The sequence below is a fragment of the Melozone crissalis genome, unplaced genomic scaffold (assembly GCF_028551555.1).
Source record: "Melozone crissalis strain CALT ecotype California unplaced genomic scaffold, PUWL_Pcris_2 ptg000106l_1, whole genome shotgun sequence".
NCBI lineage: Eukaryota > Metazoa > Chordata > Aves > Passeriformes > Passerellidae > Melozone > Melozone crissalis.
This window is the reverse complement of record NW_026535883.1, coordinates 277,962-297,628: the sequence shown is the minus strand read 5'-3', so window position 1 is coordinate 297,628 and position 19,667 is coordinate 277,962. Positions and strand designations below refer to the sequence as shown.

The window sequence follows — 19,667 nt, the reverse complement described above, 5'->3', positions numbered from 1 at the left end:
GAGAAGAGAAGGATCCAGGGAGAGCTCAGAGCCCCTTCCAGAGCCTGAAGGGGCTCCAGGAGAGCTGGAGAGGGACTGGGGACAAGGGATGGAGGGACAGGACACAGGGAATGGCTGCACACTGCCAGAGGGCAGGGATGGATGGGATATTGGGAAGGAATTGTTGGTTGTAAGGGTAGTGAGGCCCTGGCACAGGGTGCCCAGAGAAGCTGTGGCTGCCCCTGGATCCCTGGGAGTGTCCAAGGCCAGGCTGGACGAGGCTTGGAGCACCCTGGGATGGTGGAAGGGTGGAACAGGTTGGTCTTTAAGGGTTCCCAACCTGGGTGGAACAGGTTGGTCTTTAAGGAATTTCCCACCCAAACCAGTCCGCAATTTGATCCTGTACAGTCTGGACACAGCTGAAATCTGTCCAAACCGAGGTGTGGACAATCCAAGCTTTGGCAGGAGCAGGCATCAGCAGATCGTTTGATACCTTGCAGGGATGTGTTCCTGCCTGGAAGCCCAGAAGATAAAAGGTTCCCTGTCATGGAGCTGAGGGTGATGTTTCACCTCCTGTTCTCAGCTCAGAGATCATTGCTGATCATGGATTGAAACCATGAGTGCTTAGGAGGAGTTAAGCAGCTTGTCACCAGAGCCCTGTGTCAGCCCTCTGCAAAGCAGAGTGACCTACTTTCTTGCCTTTTTTATTCAAATTGCTGGACCAAGCCTTGTAATCAGATAATATGTGCTTGATGAGTGTTGAATTCCATTAGCTGCTCTATAATAACTGAGTTAGAGGTCAGTAATCTTGTAAATTTCTGACTTGACACCATTTGTGTTATAGCATTACCAGTAAATATTTCTAATTAAAATTCTTTTAACAATGTGTGAAATCTTCTTTCACTCTCAGAACTCTTGTCTAAACTGTCACATCAAAACTAATTGAGCCCACCCATCCATTTTGTTGTATCCTGTGAATGGGCTTCATCTCCTGCTGTAGAAAATGTGAATGAGAAAGATGCCAAACATTTACTTTGGGAAAATATGAGGATTATTTTTAAGCATATGAATAAATACAGTCTTCATGCATCTCTTTATTGGGGTACAGTATGATGTACTGCATTAAAAAAAAAAGAAACACCCTAAATCACTGATGGAGAAATTTTGGTGTCCCTTCCTAAGGAGGTGCATGCATCAATTATTTGATAAAAATAAATCATGGATCTCATAACTGCAGCCATTTCATCACCTGAAAAACAGAAAAAACCCAGGACATGGTTTCCTTTCCAGGTTGGAGAATGGAATAATTTTAGGGGGCTTTTAAAATAAATCTTGTTAATTTAAAGGCAACATTAATCTTTGCCACAGCTGAGAGATGCTTTTATAAACCAGTTACATTCCTGCAATAAAGTTAAAAAAAAAGAGGAGAAGTTTTTCTGCCATTTATTAGACTGCCTGAAAGGGTTACAAGTTGCTTATCTCTGCTCTTGTTTTCAGACTGAACTGCTTGACCTCTCCACAGTGGATGTGATCTTGATCTCCAACTATCACTGCATGATGGCCCTGCCCTACATCACAGAGTACACAGGATTCACTGGAACAGTTTATGCCACCGAGCCCACTGTTCAAATTGGCAGGTAAAAAACCCCTTCAGATTCTCTGCTCCTCTTTCATCACTGCTGAGGAGAAGGTGTAAAGGACAATGTGGGAGAGGAGTGGTGTCTAATGTTCCAAAGAGGCTTTCAGGCAGGAGCTGAACACCAGCCAAGCCCTTAGTGCTGTAGATGTGTTAACTCCATGTTTCCCAACCTCTGGAACCCTCAGCATTTCCAGCAGGTGCTTTGTGTTGAGTCCAGGCCACAGATGTGGGACAGTGGAATTTGAGTGGGCTGAGACACCTCAGTAATTGCCACATAGGGAACCTCAGACCTTCAAAAACCGTGGATCAAAGAGCTCTCCTGCTCTCCTCTGTTCCCCTTAACCAAAAGGAGACTTCCCAATCAGAAAATGGACTTGTTCCCCACAGAAACTGTGGCTGCTCCATCCCTGGAAGTGTTCAAGACCAGGCTGGACAGGACTTAGAGCCACCAGGTCCAATGGAAGGTGTCCCTGCACATGGCAGGGGTTGGAACTAAATGATCCTCAAGGTCCCTTCCAACCCAAACCATTCTAGGATTCTTCACCTTCCTCCCCTCCACAGAAAGGAATTCAGGCTGACATCATCTCAAATGACAGCTGAGCTGTGTGAGCTCTGAACTCCAGAGAGAAGCACTGGGAAAAATGGCAGAAAGAGGAGACTGAGGTAGAAAAAGATCTGACAGTGCAGTCAAAAACCAGAACAGTCATCAAACCTGCCAGTTTATTTTTACAAAATTGTCTTGTTGATTGGGTGGGTCAACACCAAATGCTGCAGGTGAGGCCTAACTGGAACTGAGCTCTGTCCCTCTCGCCTGCAGAGCTGCTACATTCAGTAATTAGGAGCCAGATTAGGCCCTCCTATCTGGACTACTCTGTAAGCACTTTAGGGCAGGAATCTCTGTGCACTGAAGGTCCTGTGCAAACTTCCCATGCCAGAGTAATTCCCCCATTGTGTGAAAGCAAACAGAAACTGAAGGCCCTTGTAGGTGAAAGGAATTGTGTAAATAGGAATAGAGTAGTAAACCTCTGGTTTTACTGCTCCAGAGCTGGAGATAACAAGCACAGCCTTGTGGGAGAGTGCACTGGTGTGGTTCTCCCCACCCCAAGTCATTCCAGATTCTGTCCCTGTGCTCCAAACTTCAAGGGAAAGCCTGCACACAATCACAAATGCTGTTTAGTTTTGGGCAGGGAAATCTGCAGTGACAATTTCTAAGGCTTGACACCTTTTCCTGTCTCAAATCTGCATTGGCAGATGAGCAGAGCTCACTCTGACAGCATGCTTGGTTTCCCTAAGTGACAGACAGGCAGCAGCTGAGGAGGTTTTGTTGTGTGTTTTGTCTCATTACTTATCACAGGCAGTCAGTAATGAAGAAATTATCTTGCATTTTCCAAATAGCCCATAACCCAGTGGGCCAGATCCTCCTCTGTTGCAAGCAGATGGAATTGGAAACACTCCTTGGATAAACAGGGGCAGTGCTGGTCATGGCCTCTGTGGGAAGAACCCCTCTGGGTGTTACAATTTCTGTGGTGTTTTGGAAAGATTTGGGCCAAAGTTCTCTCCTGTGTGAGAGGAGGCAGCGCTGATTTAGGTTTGATTTTTTCAGGCTCCTGATGGAAGAGCTGGTGAATTCCATTGAACGCGTGCCAAAGGCTCAGTCTGCCTCCATGTGGAAGAACAAGGAGGTGCAAAGGTAAGGAAGGAGCCCCCGGAAAGGTGATTGTGCCAAAGCACCAAAGTTTGGGAGTCACTGTGAGGATGGCTCAGCTCCCACCACTTGAGATTTGCTGCTGTGACTCCTTGGGTCGATTATTTCTTTAATCATTTCTGCACGTTGTTGGTTTTCCAACCTCACAAATTTGTTTCTTGGAGAAAGATTTGGTAACAGCAAAGCTTCCCCTGATCTCCCCTCACACAGTTCAGCTCCATGATGGCAGATAAAACAATCAGATTTTGGTAGTAACATCATAAAAAGTTGTTGAAATGAGAAGGCTATTTAAATTTAATGACACTGCATTGGAATAATTTAAATGTAAATGATATTTACATTTATGTTTGCTGACATACTAAGAAAGTCAAGACACAGCTGTTGGAGGTCACTGGTGTTACCTTTCTTCCCATCTTTACACCTGAACAGCAGAGGTGGGATTTTTGATTCTACAAAGCTTAAAACCAAATTAAAATCTGAATAAAAAAGCTTATTTTGCAGCACCATGTCCATTATTCCAGCTATACATCAGAACAAAATGCTCAAAGTTTTGAAAGCCTATGGAATCTAAAAATTATCCATACAGTTTACTAATTGTAGCTGATGCTTTCTTCGGAATAAAAACAGTTTCAGGTGCACAGCTTGTTCCTTGGAGGAGACAGTTTTGTTTTTAGCACATTTTAAAGATAGGATTGGTTGATTAAAAAGTTATTTTTAAAAGCTGCTTTGTGCATTTTTAATTAATCTCCCTTTTTATACTCCTAAATCTTAAGATGGCTTGATTTAGAAGTTTCCTAAAAGTGAATTATTTCTTACATTAGAAGAGTAGCCTTGATATTTCCCAATATCATAAAGCAAAAATTAAAAATCCAAATTACCACAGTTTTAGCTGTATATTGTGTTCCCCTGATGAATTTTGGAGCAGTCTTTACACCATAACTCTCACTCTTTGAAGAAGACAAGGAGATACCAAGTTGAATGTAAAGCAAAACCAAATACACTGAAGTTCAGCAGGATTTTTAGAATAGTGGGGTTTTCTTTTTTAATTTTGGGGTCCACTGGCCTGCTCAGAGCCACTGCTGACACTCCCAGTGTGTGGGGAGAGAGGACTGGAGCCATTATTCCTGTCACAGCAGGCATGTTTTGTATGCATGGTTTAAAGGAGAATCATATATCTTGCAGCTCATATAATGTCACTTTCCTGGTGGTTGTATTTTAGGAAAAGTGCTGCCTGGCACTTTGCATGCTGCTGATTATTTTAGAGGAGAGCACAGAGAGGGAATTTTTGTTCTGATTCAGCTGCTGTAGAAGACTGGAGCCTTTTTTTTCCTTGAAGTGCTATTTAAAATACATGTTCCCCTCTCCTATTGCTGGGCATGTCCCCCAAAATTCATAGTTCCATTTTAAAGGGGTAGCAGGGAGGTGGAAGCTATAAACATCCGTTTAATAACACAAATTTGTGTATAATAACTCTGCTGGTCTGAACCAATGTTGTTTTTGAGCTGGAACAAGGGGACAAATGTGACCTCCCTCTCCACCTCTGCCCCACCTGTGCCCTGAGCTTCCCCCTTCACCTCTGTGTGCATCTGTAAAGCAGCTCCCATCCAGCACAGAGGGCACCCGGGGACTTTAATTAATGTTTGCAAAGTGTTTTGAGATGCCTGGTGACAAGTGTCACGCAGGCGTGAATGGAACTGATTATTAGAGCAAAACATCAACTGATCCCCAAATTAGCACCTGGCTAATGGCACATGCAGCCTTGGACTGACATCCGTTACTTAAGAAAATGTGATCTTGATGAATTGGGGTTTTTTTTCCTACTTGGCTGTTGCTACAACAGAATACTTATTACTTCTGAGTCTAACTTTAATTTTTCAGGCTGATCACTCCCCATTACTGCTTTACAGTTCAGCTAGTTCTCCTCCAAACAGTTAGTATAAAACGCAAAGTATTATCATCTTCATTAGATAAAGCACTGGAGCATTTTAAATGCAAATACTGTATAAAATATAATAAGTTCATTATAGTGGTTTACATTTTTCCATTATCAGATCCAGTCTGAACTAATTGCTTAGCCTGTTTTATTGCCACTGGCTTTTATTTCAAGTGAGCAGTCTCGTGGAAGCTCTGGAGATGTCAGCCAGGATATTTTTCACGCTGAGTGGGATTCAGAGGCTAAAGAGGAAGTTTGCCTTGTGAAAAGCACTTTTCTTGTTGATTTCTTGATTTCTTTTTTGATGGTTTCCCATATCTTTTAAAGTGTTTGAAGCAGACTGTTTCCTGAGGCTGAGCAGGGCAGAGAGAGGCCATGGCCTGATGTGGTTTGGGGCTGTCATCCTCCTCTCCCTCCAAACAATTCTGGGATTTTACATCATACATTAAATGCCACCCTTTGCATTGACAAGAGGGACTGTATCTGTGCAGATCCCAGGGAAAAATACAAATCCCTGAGTTTTTTAAGCGTGAATTTTTATCCTCAATCATGTGGATTCATGGTACCTCCCCGTTTATGGCTGTCCCAGAGCTGCCCTCACACATCTGGCTGTTGTGAGGTGATCTCTAACAGGATGTTGCCATGGTGGCAGTAGATTTACTCCAGACCACAAAACATCCTCTGGTAACTCTGTGGGAATTTTAGAAGTGAGATGACAGACTGAATGCACCTGAGGGACCAGCACTTCATTGACACTCAGCTTCATGAAACCACTGGAGACTGGTGCCACTGGTCTCTGCCAGGGATCAGAGTATTTTCACTGTAGCCACAGTCAAGGCTAAGAGAAACTTCCTTCAGTCACCAAGGACAATTCCCCACGTTCTCCATTACCTGGAGAAACATTTTCCTCTTCCCAGAAGAGAAGCTCCTGAAAGCCTCCAACACTAAATGCTTCTTATGGTAGGTTAAAGGCTTTTACAGGCAATTTGCTTCAGTGCAGTGGTGGACAACTCTCCACATTGTGTCTCCTTTTGTTGCTTACGACTTCCCAAAACAGACCTTGAAGGCTTTGTTTGTTTCCTGAAGCACGGGGTGCTTTCAGCCAGCGTGTGCTGGAATTGCAGTTATCCTTCTGGACCTGTGCTGTGGTCTTGGCAAGAGCTGTCCTTAATCCTTTCTTCAGTATCTTAAATTATGGAGGAGTTCACTGACCTAGTAGATATAACAATAAATTAAATTCCTTTAAACAAATTGATCAAAGAAACTTGACCAATTTCCATAAATCTTTGGAAATTGGTTTGAATTAGCCTTTGATTTAGCATTGGTTTAATATACAAAAAAAAAAATCCTATTCTTCTTATGCATTTGGCAGCTGTTCTGCTTCCTGCCTCAGTTCATGTTGCTGAGGAAGATTTATTTCCCAGAAGTTAGCCATCCCTCTTCCAGCCTGTGACATTATAGTTCACTTCTTCCCTTGACAACGCCGGCCAGCTGACTTGCAGTGTCTGTGAGGAGCAGAATGGATGGATCTCACTTTGGTGTAAAACATCTTAAATACTTCCGTGGAGGGGATTTCAAAGAGCTCTGCAGTGTCAGCTCGGGTGTCCCTGCCAGGGCACTCAGGAGGGAAGTGGGGTTGAAGGCAGGGAAGCTGAGCTGAGCTGCAGGGACGTGTGCTCTTGGAAGAGGCCAGTGGCAGAAATCAGGGCAGGGCCATCCCTGCTCGTGGTCTGGTAACTGTACTTTAATAACCAGATTGTTTCAGATTATTAGGGTATTATTCAGATTATTATGGTATAAAAAATGATATTATTATGATATAAAAAATAGACACTGATCTGAGATCCTAGTGCTGGAGGTGCATTTCATGTTGACATCTCAAATCAGCCAGCACTTTTCATCAGGGATGAAAGTACCCCAAGAGTTGTGGTAACACCTTGATCACAGCTATTTCTTTGATGCAAGGGCTGGACAGGAGAGCAACAAAGAGATTGGGAAGTGTGGCTTTACTCCTCACTTTGAAGCACCAGGCACACTGAAAATAAAAATTTAAAAGGGTAAAATTAAAGATGTGGAGAATGTAAATGGTTGTAGAAGCTGGTCCAGCACCAGCTGTTGTTCTGGATCCCCACAGAACCTCCCACTGGTGTTCACAGGTTGCTGCCAGCCCCGCTGAAGGATGCAGTGGAGGTGTCCATGTGGAGGAAGTGCTACACCATGCCTGAGGTGAACGCAGCCCTCAGCAAGATCCAGCTGGTGGGCTACTCCCAGAAAATCGTGAGTACCTGGACAGCTGCCCTCAGGGCAACACCAAAACTCCTCAGGGCATCACCAAAACTCCTCAGGGCAACAATCAACAACTGATCCCCAGCTTTTCTCCTCTAAATCCTGTGTTGGTTGGATCTAGTTACCCTGGCACAGGCAAGCAAGACAGGATTTCACAGACTGCCCCTCAGTCTGCCTCCCAGGAAGGGCTCTTGTTTGGTGAAATCAGGGAATATCCATTTGTTTCTTCTCTTCCTTGGGGAGGCCAATTTTAAGGCGGCGTGCCCTCAAATTTGGAGCTGATGGCTGGCCCGCTGAGAGCTGGGAGGATGCAGGGAGTGAATGTATCCTCTCTGTCTCTAAGCCACATCCCCTTCCCAGCTCCCCAATCTCACTTCTGGGAATCTTCAGAGTGCTTTAGCCTCCACTTTGTTTCATACTGTAAATTAGGGACTGTAAACAAAACCTAATGGTTCAATGGGAACTTCAGAAACTCCTTTCCCAGGGCTTCCAGCTCACAGTTATTGACTGTAATGCTGTTGACTATAATCCAGTGTAGTTTCCAGAATGAACTGAACCCACAGTTCCATAGTCTGCAGATCTCATATGGATTGTTGGCAGCATGTGTGCCATGATCCCTGCTCTTGTTTGGGCTGTGATACCTGGTTTTGCTGCTCAAAGGCCTTAAAAAATAAAAATATGGGTTAAAGTAAGTTATGACTTCTCATTATCCATGGATTGTTTCAGTTAATTTTTGACTGTCCTCACAGTGTGGATGCATCTCCCTTAATTTTAGATGTGTGTGTCTCAGCCAATCATTCTTTTGTAGTTATTGGGGAAAAAAACTCTATTTTTTCTCTTCCCAAAGCTAACTTTTCAAATAATCAAACATTAGAGCCTTGGCTTGCACACTCTGAGGAATGAAGGCAACCTGCCTTGTTTTTCAAGGCATCCAAATATGTATTGAAATACTAGAAAAATCATTGTATTGCATGAATCAGGTGCTTGTTCTATTATTCAGTAACCAGAAGGCAGATCACATTAGGGAGGTTTATTTTCCTTTCTCCAAACAAGTATTCCACATTCCTGGGTACAGATGAAGGAATACAATTCCTAATGACACCTGCAAAGGAGGCAACTGTCAAGTTGCTTACACTGAAACTAAAATGTGGATTGAGTTTGCAGGGTGTTGTTGCTAAATTACCAGCAGGTAGCATTTGAAAAGAAATAAAGTTAGAAAGCTGGTGAGTTTGAGGTTAAATTTGTTTTCCACAGTAAAATTTGCAACCCAAGCAGAGTTTTTATATCAATATAGAAGTACTTGTCCTTCCTTCTCTCCTGCTGGCCAATACCAATTTAATTTGACTAAAGGAGAATAGAATCTTCAAAGATGCAAAGCTCCCACAAACTTCTTCAATACAGGCAGAGGATCAAGATCAAGGATCAGGATTGTTTCCTTCGTTTTGAGGTATCATTCAGTGTGAACTCAGATGCCATAAAATTCTCATGGAAGAGAAACTTTATGGGGGCTCTGCCTCAGGAAAAGCTTTTCTCAGAGCATGTGTCCTGCCAGACATGGGTGGGTAAAACCAGCAGGTGTAATTGTCAGCAGCACAGCTTCACAAAGACTTTGAGCAGCAGAACTGCTTTTGAAATTCCTACCACTGATGACAAAATGACCTGTCCTGATTCCTTCTGGGGCTCTCTCAAGTTCATGTCTCTCACTGTGTGTTTCAGGAGCTGTTTGGTGCTGTGCAGGTCACCCCTCTGAGCTCGGGCTACGCTCTTGGGAGTTCCAATTGGATTATCCAGTCACACTATGAAAAGGTTTCTTATGTTTCAGGATCTTCTCTGCTTACAACACACCCTCAGGTACAGCCCCTGACTTTCCTTAGTCTTTAGGAGGAACTTTTGCTCCAAAAAAAGGAGCAAAAGTTTATTCCAGCTGGGATCAGGTTTGGCATAGAGGCCACTCTAAGGTAACTGTGTTATCAGTGCCTGGACTTAATGGGCATTGATAAGACACACCCTGAGAAATGACAGGTATCAATAGTTATGAGGGAAAGATAACTAAAATTCTTCGTTCTTAGTGATTTGATGTTCACTTAAAACTATGGAATTGTCTTTCACTCTAAAGAGGAAATTTTCAATAGAGTTAAACAAAAGAGCATTAGTGACTTCTTTTAAAAAAAATCCATATTTGACTGAAGAATCTTCACAGACAGTTCACAGACTGCTTTATATCACTTCTGAAACATCCTTCCTTAGGAGGAATGATAGCTCAGTGGCTGCCAACTTTTCCACCCTGCTCTGCTAAGGGCAAAGTCTTTATAGTGCTGTAGATGTAATTTCCAGTAAATTAATTCTCTCTAGATCCATAAATTCTTACTGCAAAGAAAGGCTTGAAGTTTGCAGTGCCGTGCGCTTCAGAAGTCGTCAAAATAGTTAAAAGCATTATTGCAGGAGGTATTTAAAAATAATTTAGAAGATGTGTCAGGTTTTTGATCACTAAGTGATTTCCCCCAAGGTGGGTATCTGCTGGAGAGCTTTGCTTCTGAGCATCCCTCACTTAAAAGCTTGTTCTCAGCTAAGAAACTACAGTAGATAAATGATCCTTAATAGTTTGGCCATGCTTAGGTGCACAAAATGTATCAGAGCCTCTAAATCCCTGTTTCTCATCAGCCCCATTCCATCCTGGGCTGTGCTCTCATTCCCTCCTGGAGAAGGAGCAGCAGTAGTTGATAATGTGTGAATGGAGTATTTCTGTGAGGAGAAACTTTGCCCTGTATGAAGTAATTTGGTAGCTGAGAATGTTTTCTCCTCATGGACATGAAAAGAGATTCAGTTTATCAGGTCAGACTTCATCATTTTCCAAAAGTGAACATTTCTCTGGAAGCTTCTGGTAAAATCTGTTTTTAAGGAAATTAAGTCCCAGTAGCAGAGAATGGTGTGAGTGAACTGCTCATGGGCACATCTTTAAAAGGAAATATTTAACAAATAGTTAAAATCCCATTCAGTTTGTATTTTCCTTGTTATTTACCACATCACAGATGTTACCCCATATCATCATTGTCTTGCATTTGCTTCTAGATGCTTTTTGAGGACAATGGATAGTTTTTGTCCTGGGGTTAATCCCTGGGAGCACCAGCACAGGCTGCTACAATCTGGTGTTTCTGTGTGTGGGTTTTGGGAGCTTCCAACCAGCTCTTCTTCATCTCTTTGATGTTTGACAGACAATATGTAATGATAACAGTATCTCGAGTGGCACACAGTCAGCATTGTGAGCAACAAATCATTTTTTCCTCAGGGAGTGAAAAGTTGTTTGTCTATCCTGGTTCTCCATATGATCATGATGAGAAGTTCATCATGAAATTCCCATATTTTTTTAGCAGGGTGTGAAAAAGTCACTGCATTTTGTTTTAAAAAGGATATAGTTTGAACATATCCAGAGCTGCTTTTGCAGTGAATTGGGATTTAGACCTGGCACCACTGACTGTTCCCTGTTCTTCTGGCAGATGGTTTCCATTGAAATTTTGTCTCCCCCTCTCCTGAGGCTGGATTGACACCGTTGCCACTGAAGTGGAGAACAGGAGTTGACAGCACAGGTTCAGACATGTCACTAAAAGCCTTTTAAGACATATTCTTTACATTAACCCACAAAAATCAATGCAGGCCCTCTCAGTGCAATGGCATCTGAAATTATGGGGATCTAATATACCATAATCATTATGTACATTATCACAGGCAGATTCCATATTATTTTTTATTACATTATTGGCATTTCATTTTCATGGACACACTGGAGAGGGTCAAAGATTGTGATAAATCTCACGTGTCAGGTCTGATCCTACAAGGGGGTGCACAGTTTCAACTCCTGTCAGAGTTAATATGAAATTCCCCTGCGTGTTTAACAGAGCAGGGTCCTTCTCAACTGCTTCAGAATGGCTCTGGAGAGCTGTGAGCAGGGGAATTGACCTTACAGTGGTCTTGGGGGTTCAGCAGAGGAAATCTCTTCATCTGTCTCTTCTGGCAGAAATCTTTCCTGACTGGTGAGACTGCAGAGAGTTGTTTATTGAGAGTAAATAACCGTAAGATACCACACAGCTGCCAAGCAGTTGCCCACTTTTGCTTAATCAGTAGCTGTGGGAAGGACATCCCAACCCAGAGTGAGGCTCAAAGTTACCTTTTCACCATCTGCAGACAGAGAATTGGGCTTTACCTTATCAAGGTTGGATCATGCCACGTTTTCAGTGTCAAGAATATGTATTTAGTGTCACACTAACATCAAATTTCTGAATATCTACTCTCTGTTTGCTAATGCAGAGAAATGGGTTTGCATTTTCATCCTGCTTTAATAAAATACCTGTATAAAACAAGTTAGTTTTCCACAGATGGAGGAATGTGAAGTGTAAAATGTTTGGGGACTGTATCCATCATGTCCTGCCTGGAGAAACTCTCCCATTCCTGATTTTATTTCCCTGTGCTCTGTTCCAGCCCATGGACCAGGCTTCCCTTAAGAACAGCGACGTTCTCATCCTGACAGGGCTGACCCAGATCCCCACTGCCAACCCCGATGGAATGGTGGGAGAGTTCTGCAGCAACCTGGGTAGGTCACTGACAGAAATCTCCTGCCTGTTTTATCATCTTATTCATGGCTTTGGGTGGGAAATAATTCTGAGATTCCTGGAATTGAATAAGTTGTCCAGCTATAGCTCCTGGCATAAAACTACCTGTTTAGATTTTACGATGTGCTCTTGGTGTCATTAATACAGTAAGTGCTTGGAGAGACACAAGTTGTACCTAAAATGTTTTGGAATGGAACAGGTATAATGAGATTTAATCACTTGCTGCTCCTGGTTTGCTAAGTACTTGTCACTTGGCTGCCAACAGGCTCTGTGGATATTGTTCCTGGCTGAAATATTACTATTTCCTTCCTGTGTATCAGCCAGAGTAAAATCTTTATATGCTTTTTTATGACTTTCAGTTTTGAAAACAAGCACATCTGCTTCCCTTCTTACACCTGACTTTTAAATATATCGAAAGCAAACAGCACAATCTCTGTTTAAAGAAAAAAAAGTCAAGATATATTTATAGACCCCCAGATATATAAAACCTAATCAGACGCTTTCACAGCTGGAAAAGCTGATAATTGCAAAGCTGTGATATCAGTGTGAATGGCAGCATTTTCCAGCCTGTTTGGAATGTCACATCCAGTGTTGTTCTCTCCTTTTCTCCCCTTCCCCCTGCTCAGTTCCTCTGTGCTCTCATCCTTCTTTCATCAAACCCCTTTTCCATGGCTGTCCTGCTCTGTGTTCCCTGGTCTTTCATCAGAGATCTTCCCTTTTTTTTTAAATTCACTACTTTTTACAAATAAAACTAAAAAGCTCGTGATAGAAGGATCCTGACAAAGGTTACCAAAAGACATGAGAAAACTAAATCAGACTAAATTCCTGGTCTGGTGGGGTGGGACCCTGCCCATGGCAGGGGGGTGGAACTGGATGATCCCTAAGTCCAACCCAAACCACTCAATGCTCCTAAATATCTGTTAATAGAGCAAATTTTGGCATTTTATAAGAATGGTAATTATGGGTTTTACTAAAGATCCTCTCTGCCAACATCCTGGCTCCAGCAGGGACTGTGTGCATATGCCTGAAGAAGAGCAGGAGAGCAGGGTGGGATTCTGGGATACTTTGCTCTCATGATCTTTAAGTATTTTTATTTCAGGAATTTCCTGAATTAGATGTGTTTGTGTAGTTAATGATGCCCAGTGGTTTTGTTCAGCCTCCCCTTGAAGCTGTGTTAACACCTGTGACTTCCTTTCCTAAACGTGTGTTTTTACATGTGTGTGTGTGTGTTTCACCTGCCTTTTCATTGTTTTTAAACACTGAATTTTATTACCCTGTGAGCTGCCACAGATCAGCTCTGGTGACCTTGTTTTGGTAAATCCAGATGTGCTGCCCTTCTCTGGACCTTCATGGGGGTCACTGTCCCTCTCACAAACAGTGGCACAATCCCCTCCTATAGCACTGAGTAAACAAGAGTGAGACTGTCAATTAAAATGCATTTACAAATTAAAGTCGTAGGGCTGTAGTTGAGCCAAAGCAGAATCCAGAAGTTGGCTGTGTATAAATAAACATGTTACATGTGTCAGTGCAGGTGGCTGTTTGTCTGCACAACTTGTTGTGGTTTACAGAAACATTCTGAACTCTTTTCAGGGGTTTGCAGGTCCTCAAACCAGTTTCTGTCTTGAATGAGACAAACTCAGAGAAATGAGAAAATCATTAAAGACCAAAGGAAGATGATAAAATAATGCCATTGTAAGAATCTGGAATTTGAGAGATACTTGCCAAAAACCAGCAATCTGAAGAAATTAAATATTTCTATATTAATGCAGCTTAGGGCTGTCTTTTACATGACACCAGCTATATTTATCTACCCAACATCAGGAAAACAGAAAATCAGTTTTCTTTCAAATATGTAAAAAAGTCCAGAAGCAATGGGTTACTGGGCAAAGCAATTGAGTAGGCAGGTTGAGCATCTGTGTTTTCTCACTTCCAAAATATTCAAGGGAGTGCATAAGCAGCTCAGAATATCAAGGTAAAAACTCCAAAGCAGACCAAAATTCACCAAAAATGTGTGTGGGGAGGTACCAGCATGCTTGTGAAGGAGGGATGTGAGGCACAGAAATGGAAGTGTGAAAATTCCACCTCAGTGTCTATTTTCATCCCAGAAAATTCCACCTCAGTCTCTGTTTTCATCCGCTTTACCCCAATCCCCTTTTTTCCCTGCTCAGCTCTGCAGCAGCAGCACTCTGCAGCTCAAGGAGAGCAGTTTTATTTCCACATTGCCTTGGGCAGCAGCAGCAAAGCTGCCAGTCTGTCTGTGGGGACAGTTGGTGATATTTTGTGTGAGTGTGAGGCTGTGTGTGTTTATAGAGAGCAGAAAAGAGCACAGTTTGCTTTTTAGGTGCCAGCTCGACCTTGTGGCAGCAGCTGTTGGGAAAGCAAGGATCTCTTTGTGAGTTGTAAATTGAACAACTTGTTATGGAGCTGCTGAAGGAGACTAAATTTGAAATGCCAAGATTATTATACAACTTTTATCAGGAGAGAGCATCCGTCAGTCACCAAGATAAATTGGGCTTTAAACAACTTTCAGATGGATGTGTCCTCCTGCTGACAACTCTGAAAAGTTGTTTTAGTGCTGCAGAGAGCCAGACTGGACCTGCTGCTTGTGTGGAAAGCATTATTTTTGGAAAGGTTTTCACCCCTGTTTTGCAGAAGCTGGGAGGTGATTCTTAACCCTTTGTGGATCCCTGGCTTGGTGGGCACCTGGCTGGAATCATTCTCCACTCCCAGGATTGAGATTTTATATCCATTATTGCTCAAAACAGCTCTGCAGTTTTGTTGGGGACAGAAACTCAAGCTGACATCTCCTCCAAGACTTTACCCTCTGTATTTTCCTCTGTGGCCCTAAAAATCTTGAACTTGTGCTTGTTTTCAGCAGAAAGGGTTGAGGTTTCCAGGGAACCAGTGGCTGTGGGGAAGGGAGAGCTGGGAATTCAGGCTGTGTTGGCTTTGGCATGGCCAGGTTTTGGTAGTGTGGGGCTGCAGGGCTGGTTTCTGTGAGGGGCTTCCAGAAGTTTCCCCCATCCCAGCTGGCTCCAGGATGGACCCACTGCTGGCCAAGGTGGCAGCACTTGTGGGATATCAGAGTGAAGAGGGGAAAGAAATTACTGTGCAGGAGCAGTTGCAGCCAGGGAAGAGGAGAGTGAGGATTAGTGAGGAACAGCCCTGCAGACCCCCAGGGCAGTGAGGAAGAAGAGGAAGGAGCTGCTCCAGGCACCAGAGCTGAGATTCCCAGCCCAGGGAGAGGCAGCTGTGCCCCTGCAGCCCATGGGGGCCCACAGGGGTGCAGAAATCCACCTGGAGACCCCACACTGGATCAGGAGGATGCCTGAAGGAGCTGTGACCCCACACTGGAGCAGGGTCCTGGCCAGGCCTGTACCCTGTGGAGAGAGGTGAAATAAATTAAACTGATTTCCACAAGTCTATTTTGTCTGTGATGGTAATAAGTCATTGATCTCTCCCTGGGTTTAACTCTCCCCACAAGATTTTTGTTACATTTTCTCCCCTGCCCAGCTGGGTGATAGAGCAGCTTCGGTGGGCACCCAGCCTCCAGCCAGGGTCAAAGCCCCACAAAGGAATGGAACTCAGGTTTTTTGTGGCCTGACACATTCTTTAACCTCTGGTCTGCCTCCCATCCCTGGCCTGTGCACCATTCCTGCTGCAGTGGGTGTAGGTACTTCCCTCTGCAGAATTTTTGGGTGTGTGATGTCTCTGTGTAAATTCAGAGCCTCAACTTCCACCTCCAGATGGCTTTGAAAATATTCTTAACCTCCTCATTGCTCTCTTCACATCCTGTTTACAGCTGGGATAGTTTAGATTTGCCCAGGTGAGGGGGATAACGTCCCACATTGCTGGGATGTTTGGGAACATCTCGAGTTCTGGACAAATGTGAGCTATTGCTGCTCATCTCCACAAATACTTGGGTGGTACAGTTTGCATATGGCCTGGAGAAATAAATCCCCTACCCTGCAGTTGTATTATAAGTGATAAACAAGAGGCCTTTGATCAGCACAGTGTCAGAGGCACTGACTGCTACAAGGAGTAAAACAACCACAAATGCATGTGAAAATTCCTACTAGGCTGTGCATCCTCCTGAACTCCATAAAACTTAAACATTCAGCCAGAAAAAAATCTTCCTTGAGGAAGATTCTGCTCTATCAGGGGCAAAAAGACCCTTAAAGTGTTAAATCCATACCCCAGCAATGCTCAGCAGGAAATTGAAGTCAAGGAAGGGATTTGGGGGGATGCAATATTTGTATTTTCAGGCTCTTCCACAGCTTTCTGTGGAATGCTTGGTGCATGCTGTTATTGCTGCACTGCATTTAACAGCAGTGGATGGTTTTACCCCACAGGTGAAATTGCTCACTGAGCTGAACAAAGTATTTCTGCTTTCCCAGAAGGTGCAGTATTTTTGTAATTCATTCTGCCAAAGAACACAATGTTTGCTCTGCTTGCTTTTGCTGTTGTGCTCAGATCTGTCTCAATTACAGAATAAACCTGTATTTCCTTTTTCTTCTCCTCATTTTTATCTAGTCTCATGCTGTCTACAAGTTTTAAATTGTTCTTGTTACACAGAAAGGACAGAAATATTTAGAGTTTTTCAAAAGGCCAAACATTCCATCACCCATTTCTGGCTCTGAGTGCTGTTTGAAATAACCACACCTTCAGCTTTCCATCTGAAATCCAAGCACTGAACAGCTCACCATGTGCAGTGCTTTTGGCTGAGACCTGGGAGCTGTTGTCCCTCCCCTCTGGAGGCAGCTGAGAGGTGGAGCAGGGTTTATTTCGATGGTGAGATGGTTTTTGTCACTCCTTTATCCTCCTGTGCCAATGCACGGCTGCCCTCTCCTGTCAGGAGTTTTCCTTGTGCCCCCAGTGAAAGGAGTAGAATCACTCCACTGAGCTTGGAGAAGGCAGGAAATGAATGTATTTAATGATCACAGGTTTTCTTCCCAACTCATGTGCATGATGTGTGGTGCTAATTCATGCAAAAGCTTCTTTTTGTATAAATTTGGATGAAAGGAATTTATTAAAAGTTTAAAATCGCAGGCACTGAATTGTTTTCTCTTATTGTCTCTCCCCTAGCAATGATGGTCCAGAATGGAGGCAGTGTCCTGGTTCCCTGTTACTTCCAAACCTCTTCCCAACTCATGTGCATAATTCATGAAAAAGCTGCTTTTTATATAAATTTGGGTGAAAGGAATTCATTAAAAGTTTAAATTCACAGGCAGTGAATTAATTTCTCTCATTGTCTCTCCCCTAGCAATGACGGTCCGGAATGGAGGCAACATCCTGGTTCTCTGTTACTCCCAAACTTCTTCCCAACTCATGTGCATAGTGTGTTGTGCTAATTCATGCAAAAGCTGTTTTTTATACAAATTTGGGTGAAAGGAATTTATTAGAAGTTTAAATTCAAAGGCAGTGAATTGATTTCTCTCGTTGTGTCTCCCTAGCAATGGCTGTCTGAAATGGAGGCAATGTCTTCGTTCCCTGTTATTTCCAAACTTCTTCCCAACTCATGTACATAATGTGTTGTGCTAATTCATGCAAAAGCTGCTTTTTATATAAATGTGGATGAAATTTATAGAAGGAAAATTGGATGGAATTTATTAAAAGTTTAAATTCACAAGCAGTGAATTGATTTCTCTCCTTGTCTCTCCCCTAGCGATGACTGTCCGGGATGGAGGCAATGTCCTGGTTCCCTGTTGCTTCCAAACTTCTTCCCAACTCATGTGCATAATGTGTTGTGGTAATTCATGCAAAAGCTGCTTTTTATATAAATTTGGATTAAGGGAATTTATTAGAAGTTTAAATTCAAAGACAGTGAACTGATTTCTCTCATTGTCTCTCCCCTAGCAATGACTGTCCGGAATGGAGGCAATGTCCTGGTTCCCTGTTACCCCTCTGGAGTCATCTACGACCTGCTGGAGTGCCTCTATCAGTACATTGACTCTGCAGGACTCTCCAATGTCCCCTTTTATTTCATCTCACCTGTTGCCAACAGCTCCCTGGAGTTCTCCCAGATCTTTGCTGAGTGGTAGGTGTGCCAGGACAGCACCCTCAGCTGTGGGAAGAGGCAGGTGCAGGTTATCTCTACCTGACAGATTCTAAAATAATCCTGGTTAGGATTGTGAACACATTACTGGAGTCACCGGGCTGTGTGTGTGTGGGTGTGTGTTTGTGTAAAAATATATTCTATAATTAGGGAAGGATCGTTTCCTATAGAATGTGCAAACTCAATCTCTGCTTTTTGGTGCTTATCCTAATGAGTAAATTATCTTCCTGACTTGAGTGAGTTTTAGCTGTGCATGTTTGCAAGTCTTAGCCCCCCACATTCTACCATGATGTCCCTGGCTAAGCAAAATAGACTTTTCAGGCTTAATTTTGCTGGGCCATGGCAAGAAAAGGCCAAGAGTGTCCTGGGCTGCATGAGGCAGAGCAGAGTCAGGAGAGGAGATCCTGCTCTGCTCAGCACTGCTGAGGCCACATGGACAGTGTTCTATGGGGTTCTGGTCTCCCCAGTACCAGAAGGATGTGGGGTGTGGGTCAGCACAGGGCCATGGAGATGAGGGGAGGCTGAGGGAGCTGGGGCTCTCCAGCCTGGAGAGCAGAAAGCTCAGGAGGATTTTATTGTGTAGAAACACCTGATAGGATGTAATGAGGATCAGGGCTCAGTCTCTTCAGCAAGGCCCACTGGCAGAACAGAGTAAAACATGTGAAATTCCATCAGGGTATGGGATTTAAGCTGCCACAGGGCAGGGTTAGATGGGATATTGGCAAGAAATTGTTCCCTGTGAGGATGGTGAGCCCTGGCACAGGTTGCCCAGAGAAGCTGTGGCTGCTCCTCCCCTGGAAGTGTCCAAGGCCAGGTTGGATGGGGCTTGGAGCAGCCTAGGATGGTGGAAAGTGTCTATATCCATGGCAGGGAATTGGAACTGGGTGATCTGTCAGATCCCTTCCAACCCAAACCATTCCATGATTCTGTCAAACACTGCAGCCTCTGTGCACAGAGGTTATGGAGACTTTGCTATGGAGACATCAAAATCCAGTTGGACACAGGCCTGGATGATCTGCTCTGCTGAGAATGATTGAGCAGGCTTGGGCTTGGTGATCTCAGGAGGTTCCTCCCAACCTCAACCGTTCTGTGATTCTGAGCCCTGGAAAGGAGAATCCCACCACTTGGAACTCTCTCCAAATTCTTACCAATGGAGACATGCTCTGCAGTATTAAATACAATAAGGTAGCTCTTCTCTTCTCTTCTTCCTCTCCATATTCTGGAGTTCAGGAAAGAAAAGACAAGTCCTGGAAATCTTGTGGGAATTGATCCCCCAGGAGAATTGTAAAGATGATTGAAATTTGGTGGATTTACATGGAAATGGAGGCAAAGGTTGAACATCTGTAAAATAGAGGTTTGGGGTCAGAACTGTGGTTGATATTCAGGGATTCCAGCTTTTAATTCTACCCCTTACTCAGCTAAAGGAAGTGCCTTGCTCTTAGTATCCCTTAGACTTTATCACAATT

The 19,667-nt window shown here is 43.5% G+C and overlaps 1 protein-coding gene across 2 annotated transcripts in view; it reads left to right on the top strand.

The window, feature by feature from the left end:
• Positions 1-19,667, top strand: part of INTS9 (integrator complex subunit 9) — a 61,174-nt gene that overhangs the window by 13,201 nt on the left and 28,306 nt on the right. For both annotated transcript variants that reach the window (XM_054291809.1, XM_054291810.1), the window contains exons 5-10: positions 1,477-1,616; positions 3,222-3,308; positions 7,413-7,533; positions 9,259-9,393; positions 12,016-12,127; positions 18,003-18,183. In XM_054291809.1, the coding sequence (XP_054147784.1) occupies positions 1,477-1,616; positions 3,222-3,308; positions 7,413-7,533; positions 9,259-9,393; positions 12,016-12,127; positions 18,003-18,183 (776 nt within the window). The remainder of the gene's footprint in view (positions 1-1,476; positions 1,617-3,221; positions 3,309-7,412; positions 7,534-9,258; positions 9,394-12,015; positions 12,128-18,002; positions 18,184-19,667) is intronic.